Source organism: Oncorhynchus mykiss, chromosome 17 (genome assembly GCF_013265735.2).
Source record: "Oncorhynchus mykiss isolate Arlee chromosome 17, USDA_OmykA_1.1, whole genome shotgun sequence".
In the NCBI taxonomy this organism is placed as follows: domain Eukaryota; kingdom Metazoa; phylum Chordata; class Actinopteri; order Salmoniformes; family Salmonidae; genus Oncorhynchus; species Oncorhynchus mykiss.
The window spans coordinates 42,681,762-42,693,618 of NC_048581.1; the positions used below are offsets into that span (position 1 = coordinate 42,681,762).

The window sequence follows — 11,857 nt, forward strand, 5'->3', positions numbered from 1 at the left end:
CTGTACACACACTACATGCCTATTTCCTTGGCACTTGTCTAGTGTAGTAGTTAAGGAGGTTTATTGTAGCCTGGGTACCAGTCTCTTTAGCTATCATTCCACTCCTTGCCACTCAAGTCATGCTAAGCATTAGTGGAATGTAATAGCTGAAGAGAAACTGCAATCAGGCAAACAACTTAACACGTGTTTCTACAAGGTTTCGATAAATTAGTACATGGAACTCCGCTGTACAGTATGTGTGACTGATAGAAGTGCCCTACACTACAAATATTTTTGCTTAAGTACTTTACACCAATGATAATGTTTCCTACATGGTTTTATTTAAAGTATTGTTCTCAAATTGTTCCGAGAACATTAAGAAACAACATTCTTCTGTGGGAATTTCAGTACTTCAGCATAACATTTTACTTCAGCATAACACTGATATGTTGTTTCCATTACTTCAGGCCCTTGTACCTTCCTCGTTATTATTTGTGATTGTGCAGCATGGAATTGTAATAGGTGTGATTAAATGGAGTCCCAAAATATTCTTACTGTATAGTAATTGATAGCATGTCAGCATCACCACAGCTGGAGTGTATTTCTTTAATTCTCAACCTTTATGTTGCTTTTGTCAGTAAGAATGTAAAGAACATACATTTTATTAAATCACTTGAAGGACAAAACACTTACTGTACAGAAAAGGATTAGACTATACATGTACATCAGTTCACATTCTGGGTAAACAATATGAAAAGGATTAGAGGTTGTCTCCCACAATGCTTTGGTTCCAATTTCAAGTTTCAGTTGGTGGGGAGAAACGGCAGAAATTTCCAGTTGACAGCAGTCGAAAGTTTATGACCTTTGATCACATGGTTGTTGTAAAGGTCATGTAGTCGCAAGTCTGACATATTTTATACCCATAATGCAACACAATTCTGCAAGAGAAAGACATGATGGCTCTGTTGCTGGCCATGCTTTTTTACCCAACCAATTAGGTGACCGCATTACCTTTTTCTCTGACCAATCACATGAGCGCATTGCCTTTTCTTCCGACCAATCAGGTGAGGTGTTGTCATTCCGCGCCCATAACCTAACATAGCAGACATAAAAGATACACCTGAAAATAGATTCCCTACATCAGGGTTATTCAACTGGCGGCCTGCGAGCCAGATCCGGACAGTTTTTTTTTATTATTTAGACTGGCCTTTTGATCAATTCTGAACATTAATAAATTATCTGCAAAAATATTCCAGCCACACAATCTGACGTTGAGTGCCAAAATTAAAAGGACTATGGTGGTTGTCTATAGCAGTGGTGCCCAAACTGCTGGAAGGGGGTCCAAAGTGAAACATTTTGGGAACCCTGGTCTATAGTGTAGTTTCTAGAGTTTTGGGGGGTTTCCACAACCTATGTAGCATGTTGATTATTTTGTCTTCATCTGAATTTGGCTCTAGTATTGTAACGGTTTAAGCAACAAAATATTATGACCCCATTCCTGAAAGCTACGACTCTCGGGAACACGTATGTCTCTCTCTGATGCTCTCAAGCACTTGTTAGAAGTGAGAGTGACCAAAACATACAACTAATGACTGAGGGAAATGAATTTAAAGCATACTTCCTTCAGTCATTACCTGATTTGACATGTCTTTGTGTTATTTAGTGAAATGCTTCGTTTTCAGATGATTTTAAAATGACCTAATTACTTTTAAGAAGCTTTTAATAGTTAAACTGGTGAGCGAGCGTTGCGCCTTTGCCTTTTCAATGATGAGCTAATGTTTTGGTTGCACCTCGACTCACGTTGATTGAACACCCTCCACTTCTTAACTAATTACTTTTAGCAACATTTAATTTTAAGAAAAGTTATTTATTGGGGTGTTGCTTTTTTATACACTTCTTCCGATGAATAACCACCTGTGGGAAATGCCCAGCCCCCCTGCAATGAACCTTTTATACATCTGGCAATCGTATACACTGAACAAAAATATAAACGCAACAAGTGTCAGTCCCATGTTTCATGAGCTGAAATAAAATATCCCAGAAACTTTCCATAAGCGCATAAAGCTTATTTCTCTCAAATTTTGTGCACAAATGTGTTTACATCCCTGTTAGTGAGTATTTCTCCTTTGCCAAGATTGTCCATCCACCTTGTGTTGGGGACAATATAAGGCCACTCTAAAATCTGCAGTTTTGTCACACAACACAAATGCCACAGATGCCTCAAGTTTTGAGCGTGCAATTGGCATGCTGACTGCAGGAATGTCCAACAGAGCTGTTGCCAGATAATTGAATGATAATTTCTCTACTATAATCTGTCTCCAATGTCATTTTAGAGAATTTGGCAGTACGTCCAACCAGCCTCACAACTGCAGACCACGTGTAACCATGCCAGCCCACATCCAACTTTTTCACCTGCGGGATAATAGTCTGAGACCAGCCACCCGGACAGCTGATGAAACTGTGGGTTTGACCAACCGGAGAATTTCTGCACAAACTGTTATAAATCGTCTCAGCGAAACTCATCTGCATGCTTGTCATCCTCACCAGGGCCTTGACCTTACTGCAGTTTGGCGCCGTAACCAACTTCATTGGTCAAATGCTCACCTTTGATGGCCACTGGCACCCTGGAGAAGTGTGCTCTTCACAGATGAATCAGTTTCAACTGTACATGGAGTATGGCGTTGTGTGGGTGAGCGGTTTGCTGATGTCAACGTTATGAACAGAGTGCCCCATGGTGGGGTTATGGTATGGGCAGGCATAAGCTACGGACAACAAACACAATTGCATTTTATCAATGGCAATTTGAATGCACAGAGATACCGTGACGAGATCCTGTGACCCATTGTCGTGCATTTCATCCTCCGCCATCACCTCATGTTTCAGCATGATAATGCACAGCCCCATGTCACAAGGATCTGTACTCAATTCATGGAAGTTGAAAATGCCCCAGTTCTTCCATGGCCTGTATACTGTCGTGAATGAGCCTAGTCAATATTACCTGAATATGACTCCTCTAGTCCCCAGAATAAACTCTGGTAATACTCAAACCAGAAAGAACAAGAAGAAGCGGAAGAAGGTCAGGAAGTAGCCTCAACCACAAGCAGCGAGAGAGCAGCAGTGTGGACTGTATGCAGATTTTCCTCTACTGGAGGAGGAGGTTCATCTTGGCAACACCCCCTTCAACTCAAGCCCTGGGTGTGAGCTGGTAGCACGTGGGCCATAAAGCAGATGACATGACGGATTGTCATTACCTACGAAGAAACCAATGTGTTACCTGACTCTGTGTAGACATTTAAAGGAGACAGTGTGTTATGTAACTTTGCTTGAATGTTATGTGTAAGGGGAGGATGTATTGTGTGGCTGTAGTCAAATGAGGCATGGGCTTGAGCAAAAAGTGCATAAAACCCAGGGGTGAAAGTAAGGCAGTGCGGTCTGGTATGGCGTCCCGGTAAAACATGAGCCTATCACAACAATGAAAACAAAATGTCAAGAAACCTCTATGCTATTACATCATTATCTATCATTACTGTATGTCAGAGGCATGAAACACTTCCAAATGGACTTGAAAACAGGTGGTATATCCTATGCAAAATGTGATGTGGTTCAACAAGAACACTGACATGTTGCTAAGGCAGAGATGAGTGGCCGAAACCGAGACACGTGCGGACAGCAGTGGGGTCATTCATTTTGTCCTAATGACAATCGCCAAATATTATTACACGTTTTGTTGTTTTGTGTAACAGACGTTTCTTTCCATTCACCACTTTGTTTGGAGGCTTCAAATACAATGCTTTCGAAAAGTTTTCAGACCCCTTAACTTTTTCCAATTTTTTTTTATGTCACAGCCCTATTCTAAAATTAAAAAAATGTAAATCCTCATCAATCTACAAACAATACCCGATAATGACAAAGCAAAAACTGGGTATTTAGAAATGTTTGCAAATGTATTCAAAATAACACAGAAATACCTTTTTACATAAGTATTCACACCCTTTGCTATGAGATTCTAAATGGAGCTCAGGTGCATCCCTGTTTCCATTGATCATCCTTGAGATGTTTCTACAACTTGATTGGAGTCCACTTGTGGTAAATTCAAATGATTGGACATGATTTGGAAATGCACACACCTGTAAGGTCCCACAGTTGACAGTGCATGTCAGAGCAAAAACCAAGCCATGAGGTCAAAGGAATTGTCCATAGAGCTCAGAGACAGGATTGTGTTGAGGCACAGATCTGGGGAAGGGTACCAAAAAAATTCTTAAGCATTGAAGATCCCCAAGAACACAGTGGCCTTGATCATTTTTCTCCCCAATTTTGATCTTGTCTCATTGCTGCAATTCCCCAACGGGCTCGGGAAGTGAAGGTTGAGTCATGCATCCTCTGAAACATGACCTGCCAAACAGTGCTTCTTAACACCCGCCCGCTTAACTCAGAAGCCAGCTACAGAGGAAACACCATTGAACTGATGACCTGATGACCGGAGTCAGCCTGCAGGCGCCTGGCTTGCCACAAGGAGTCGCTAGAGCACGATGAGCCATGTAAAGCCCCCCCTGCCAAACCCTCCCCTAACACGGACAACACTGGGCTAATTGTGCAATGCCCTTTTAGACTCCCGGTCACAACTGGTTATGACACAGCCTGGGAACAAACCCAGGTCTGTAGGGACGCCTCAAGCACTGTGATGCAGTGCCTTAGACCGCTGCACCACTCAGGAGGCCCGGCCTCCATAATTCTTAAATGGAAGAAGTTTGGAACTACCAAGATTTATCCTTAGAGCTGGCTGCCTGGCCAAACTGAGCAATCGTTTGAGAAGGGCCTTCGTCAGGGAGGCGACCAAGGACAGAGCTCCAGAGATTCTCTGTGGAGATGGTAGAAACTTCCAGAAGGACAACCATCTCTGCAACACTCCTCCAATCCCGCCTTTATGGTAGAGTGGCCAGATGGAAGCCACTCCTCAGTAAAAGCACATGACAGCCTGCTTGGAGTTTGCCAAAAGTCACCTAAAGGACTCAGACCATGAGAAACATTCTCTGGTCTGATGAAACCAAGGTTGAACTCTTCGGCCTGAATGCCAAGCATCATGGTGAAGCATGGTGGTGGCAGTATCATGCTGTGGGGATGTTTTTCAGCAGCATTGACTGGGAGACTAGTCAGGAGCCAGGGAAAGACGAACGCAGCAAAGTACAGAGAGATCCTTGATGAAAACCTGCTCCAGAACACTCAGGACCTCAGACTTGGGCTAAGGTTCACCTTCCAACAGGACAATGACCCTAAGCGCACAGCCAAGACAACACAGGAGTGGCTTCGAGACAAGTGTCTGAATATCCTTGAGTGGCCCAGCCAGAGCCCGGACTTGAACCCAATCGAACATCTCTGGAGAGACCTGAAAATAGCTGTGCAAATTATTTTCCTGCATTGCATTATTCATCAGGAAGTGCTCTGTAAATGTGCTCTGAAAATGAGCCATGATGTGGATACAGCCTCTAAAGTGATAAACTTCATAAGAGCAAAATCTTTAAACCACAGGCAGTTTGTCTCACTGTTGGAAGAGACAGACTCAAGTCATGCAGAACTCCCCTACCTCACAAACGTGAGATGGCTGAATTTGGGTAGGTGCTTAAAAGGGTGTGGGACCTGAAGTCGGAGATTACTGAGTTTTTGCAAATAAAAGGAAAATATGTGGATTTCCCTCAACTGCAAGATAAAGAATGGTTGGCCTGATTTGCCTTCACTGTGGACATCATGACCCTCAAGAATGAACTGAATTCCAAACTACAAGGGAATTGCCTTTTTGCACATCAGATGTACAGCTTGTCAAAGCCTTCAAGGGAAAATTATTCCTCCTGACCCGTCAAGTAGAAGCCAACAATCTCACCCACCTCCCGACACTACTAGTCTGTTCCCTATCAGATGACCAGCGGGAGAAGTATACATCATTGCTGCGTGCTTTGAACGGTGAGTTTTCTCGTCAATTTGATGATTTCAAAGTGTTGGAAAATGGCATGCTGTTGGTTTCCTCTCCTTTCACCTTCAATGTGGATAACGCTCCCACTGACCTGAAACTTGAGCTTATCGATCTTCAGTCTGATGCAGTGATTGGAGAACTATTCAAAACAATGTCACTGACAAGATTCTATGCATCTCTTGATGAACAAAACTTTCCAAAGATGTTTGTACTGTTTGGGTCAACCTATGTACAGTGGGGCAAAAAAGTATTTAGTCAGCCACCAATTGTGCAAGTTCTCCCACTTAAAAAGATGAGAGAGGCCAGAAAATCACATTGTAGGATTTTTTATGAATTTATTTGCAAATTATGGTGGAAAATAAGTATTTGGTCACCAACAAACAAGCATGATTTCTGGCTCTCACAGACCTGTAACTTCTTCTTTAAGAGGCTCCTCTGTCCTCCACTCGTTACCTGTATTAATGGCACCTGTTTGAACTTGTTATCAGTATAAAAGACACCTGTCCATAATCTCAAACAGTCACACTCCAAACTCCACTATGGCCAAGACCAAAGAGCTGTCAAAGGACACCAGAAACAAAATTGTAGACCTGCACCAGGCTGGGAAGACTGAATCTGCAATAGGTAAGCAGCTTGGTTTGAAGAAATCAACTGTGGGAGCAATTATTAGGAAATGGAAGACATACAAGTCCACTGATAATTTCCCTCGATCCCGTGGGGTCAAAATGATCACAAGAACGGTGAGCAAAAATCCCAGAACCACACGGGGGGACCTAGTGAATGACCTGCAGAGAGCTGGAACTAAAGTAACAAAGCCTACCAACAGTAACACACTACGCCGCCAGGGACTCAAATCCTGCAGTGCCAGACGTGTCCCCCTGCTTAAGCCAGTACATGTCCAGGCCCGTCTGAAGTTTGCTAGAAAGCATTTGGATGATCCAGAAGAAGATTGGGAGAATGTCATATGGTCAGATGAAACCAAAATATAACTTTTTGGTAAAAACTCAACTCGTCGTGTTTGGAGGACAAAGAATGCTGAGTTGCATCCAAAGAACACCATACCTACTGTGAAGCATGGGAGTGGAAACATCATGCTTTGGGGCTGTTTTTCTGCAAAGGGACCTGGACGAATGATCTGTGTAAAGGAAAGAATGAATGGGGCCATGGATCGTGAGATTTTGAGAGAAAACCTCCTTCCATCAGCAAGGGCATTGAAGATGAAACGTGGCTGGGTCTTTCAGCATGACAATGATCCCAAACACACCACCCGGGCAACGAAGGAGTGGCTTCGTAAGAAGCATTTCAAGGTCCTGGAGTGGCCTAGCCAGTCTCCAGATCTCAACCCCATTGAAAATCTTTGGAGGGAGTTGAAAGTCCGTGTTGCCCAGCAACAGCCGCAAAACATCATTGCTCTAGAGGAGATCTGCATGGAGGAATGGGCAAAAATACCAGCAACAGTGTGTGAAAACCTTGTGAAGACTTACAGAAAACGTTTGACCTCTGTCATTGCCAACAAAGGGTATATAACAAAGTATTGAGATAAACTTTTGTTATTGACCAAATACTTATTTTCCACCATAATTTGCAAATAAATTCATTAAAAATCCTACAATGTGATTTTCTGGATTTATTTTTCTCATTTTGTCTGTCATAGTTGAAGTGTACCTATGATGAAAATTACAGGCCTCTCTCATCTTTTTAAGTTGGAGAACTTGCACAATTGGTGGCTGACTAAGTACTTTTTTGCCCCACTGTATGTGAACAGAGATTTTCAGTGATGAACTATAACAATTCAAGGCACAGATCATCTCTTACCGACTCTCACCTCTCAGCAATCCTGTGCATAGCGACGTCAGAAACTATACCTGACTTCACTGCTCTAGTCAATGCCCATCAGAGACTTCACTCCTCGCACTGATTGAGTAGTTTAAATGTAATGTTGAGCTCTCTTTCTTTTCAGTACAGTACACCCACATCAGTGAAGGCTGGTGGGAGGAGCTATAGGAGGACTGGCTCATTGTAATGGACTGGAATTACTATGAGTAATTTGTGGGTTTCGAGGGGTATTTCAGATAAAACGGAAATATCGGCTTGATTTTCATTTACAGTCACTGTTTCTCTTGTCTTTGCATGTTGAGTCTGAACACAATACAGCATGCTTCTTTCCTGTATTACTGAATTTACGGGGGTGTATTGTAGCCTTGGTACCAGTCTGTTTAGCTATAATTTCACTCATTGCCACTCCTGTCATGCTAAATATTAGTGGAATGTAATAGCTGAACAGAGACTGGAAACCAGGCTGGGTTTATTTTGGTTATGCTTTAACAAGTGTTTCGACAAGTGTTAAACAAGGTTTAGATAAATTAGTACATGGAACTCTGCTCTACAGTATGTGTGACTGATAGAAGTGCTCTAGCCTGGTCCCAGATTTGTTTGTGCAATCATGTGAACTCCTTTGCCACTAATTGTCATGCTGTCAATGGCAAATTGTAGTCTGATAGTTTTCTTGAACTGCTAACTGCAATGGAGTGCCTGCCGGTTGAGGACATACTCTATCAATAAAAGGTGTAGGTCATAGATTCAAAACATTGCATTGTAGATGTTTTTATTTAAACTTCTCTTGGCACCATTTTCTCATAACACAAACAGTCATCCGCTAGGACTTGCCCTAATGCCAACCCCAGCTCTCAGTGGTCTGTGAAGGTAACAGAAGGGAGTGAAATATCACTGCATGCTTGTGTTGCTGGAGAGTGAGAATTTTCACTAAGCCTGTTTTGTGCAAACATCCAAATTCTTGTACTCGAATGCTTGCACAAACAGACTTGGCTTTGTTTTTATCAACTGTTCTTAAGTTAAATTAAAGTTATTTATGCAGAGTATAAACTGTTATGTGTTATCATTCTAGCCAGTCAAACAGTCTCCCTCTTTTTAAGTAATGTTGAGAGAAAGTGTTTCTGTTTTCCTATTTTTACTGCACTATTTGTCATTAGGTTCTATAATTTTTCCCAAAAGGCACCCTATTCCCTTTATGGTGTACTACTTTTGACCAGAGCCCAATTGGTCTTGGTCAGAAGGAGTGCACTATAAAGGGAATAGGGTTCCATTTGGGATGCATTTTGGGATGCACCTTGTGTATGTCTGTCTGCTGAGTCTTCTAAATAAAGTGAGCCTCAAGTCCCCATTCTCTAACCTGCACCTAAAACCCTACTGACAAGTCATATGTCATATTAATAAACATGTATGACATCAATTTCCTGTGCATGTTGGTGTTGAGGGATTTTTGCCCTCAGTTCAAATCTTGTTTCCCCTGGGAAGCCAAGTAGATAGCATGATATACTACCATATTATCTCAAGGACAAGGTAAGATGGACAAAGTCCTTTGAGCTTGACACATGTGTATTGTTTATTGAAAACAGAGGAATACTTCAGTCATTGGTATGTAATAGGATGCTGGAATACCTGTCATTCTTATGTAATATCGGAAATGCATATTGAGAGTTTGTTTTTTTCAGTGATATAGCTCTACATATCACTGACTAAATGGAACAGTATATCACTTTACACAAGTGCATTCAGCCACTCACAGGCTCTCACATAACACAATAAAATACTCTGAGAATGATGAATAAAGCATAGAGTACAGCATATTTACATACAGGCCTTTGGTACAATATTGGTTTAAATAACTAGCTGGTCAAAGTTTTCTCGTTGAAATTCTTCTGTTGGTGGATCTGCCTTGCGGTAAATTACAGCACCAGTCCAATGAACAAGAGACATCCTGGCTCGTTTGCTGACATTATGAAAGCGCATGAGGAAATCATCATTTCCAATCAAGTAAATCAACGGATTGATTGCGCTATTCAGGCAAGCCAGGCCGCGGCTGATTTGATGAGCAACATAGATGTCATCGAAGCTTGCTTTGCAGGTGCCTTCCATTTTCAAAATCCTTATCTTCAAATTGAGATTTCTCAAAACATGGTAAGGGATAAAGCAAATTGAGAATAACACAGTCAAGATGATGACTAGTTTTAGACACCTCTGTTTCAATAAAGTATTGACGTTGGCTTTGGTGGCAAGGACCACTACTATATGTCCATAGCAAGCAAGAATGACGAGCAATGGTATAACGAATCCGGTAACAGTCCAGCCAATGCTATACGGCAGGTAATCCTTGATAAGGTGGTCGGCTGTCGAGTCATAGCACGCATCTGAGGAATTTGGTGCTGTCTTGTCAAAGAACATATCGGGAAGTATCTGAATAAAAACCAAAATCCAGACAAGAAAACTTATTGCCACCGAGTGGCGAGTGTTGATTCTTCCCATCACGTTCATTGGGTGCACAATACCAAGGTATCGATAAATACTGATGCATGTCAGGAACCCGATACTGCCGTAGAGATTCAAATTGAAACAGAATCTGGTGATCTTGCAGAATGTTTGTCCAAATATCCATTTACTGTTTAACGCGTAATAGACAACCAAAAATGGTAATGTAAATAGGTATAGCAAGTCCGCTATTCCAAGGTTGAGAATAAATATGTTAATACTTCCAATTTTCTTCCAGCGTGTAAAAACAGTTTTTAACCCACAGAAGTTTGCAAATGTTCCGACGACAAACACCAGCACGAACACAGCTGGTAAAAATCTGTGCGTAAAAGACAGGTTAATTTCTGCACATGTGGTAATGTTGAGAACGTGCGCGTCGTGGTCCTCTGACATTTTCATCTTCGTTCTTTTCAATCAGAGTGAAGTCAAGACACAAGCTATTTTTCGTATTGCAGAAGAATATCAATCGATGACGCTCAGAAGTTAATGAGATCAAACTTGGGCATGGACACACTTCGGAAATCGTAGCCGTACACACAAACATGCTGCGCATGACGACCTAATGTGAAACTAAAAGTGTATACACCCATTTCCTTAGATATAAGGATTATTCCATTCGTTTACAGGAGGTAATGTGATACTGTATTCGAAAGGTAAATTAACAGAGTTATAGTATCCTGCAATTATTACTGCAAGTCAAGATATGAGTAACAACCCACTGGGCACACACTGGTTGAGTCAGCATTGTTTCAATGGTCAACCTATTGTGATGTGAAATATATATTTTTTAAGTAATCACCAGTAGATTACTGTTTTCATCTCATTTCAACCAACGTTGTAAACATTGCAATTAGGGAAAACTTAAACTTAAGTACAATGACTTAACCTGACTAACAAGTTGTTACATTAACATAATCATCAGAACTATCTATACATTGGAATTGAGTCAAAAATTCCATGTAGAAATGTCACAAATATTTTCCATCCTTTGTACTGAGTGTACAAAACATTAATAATGACATATACTGACCAGGTGAAAGCTATGAGCAGTTATTGATGTCACATGTTAAATCCACTTCAATCAGTTTAGATGAAGGGGAGGAGACACGTTAAAGAAGGATTTTTAAGCCTTGAGACAATTGAGACATAGATTGTGTATGTATGCCATTTGGAGGGTGAATGGGCAAGACAAGATTTAAGTGCCTTTGGAAGGGGTATGGTAGTAGATGCCAGGCACACCGGTTTGTGTCAAGAACTGCAACGCTGCTGTGTTTTTCTCACTCCACAGTCTCCTGTGTGTATCATGAATGGTCCACCACCCAAAGGACATCCAGCCAACTTGACACAATTGTGGGAAGCATTGGAGTCAACATGGGCCAGCATTCCTGTTGAGCGCTTTCGATACCTTGTAGAGTTTATGCTCCGACAAATTGAGGGCAAAAGGAGGGGGTGCAACTCAATATTAGGAAGTTTTGTGGAATTTCATATTTGAATAAACATATTTCATTTGACCTTGTTTCAATGTTGATAGTAAAATGTTATTTTTTAATCAATGTCATTGTTTCAATGTCATGCCATCAACCTAAA

At 41.5% G+C, this 11,857-nt stretch overlaps 1 protein-coding gene across 1 annotated transcript; it reads right to left on the reverse strand.

The window, feature by feature from the left end:
- Positions 1 to 9,328: 9,328 nt before the first annotated feature.
- LOC110493913 (P2Y purinoceptor 1) lies at positions 9,329 to 11,077 on the reverse strand. Its single transcript, XM_021568512.2, has one exon. It carries the CDS (start codon positions 10,667 to 10,669, stop codon positions 9,623 to 9,625), a length of 1,047 nt encoding a protein of 348 aa, XP_021424187.1. The 5' UTR covers positions 10,670 to 11,077; the 3' UTR covers positions 9,329 to 9,622.
- Between the last annotated feature and the right edge of the window lie 780 nt (positions 11,078 to 11,857).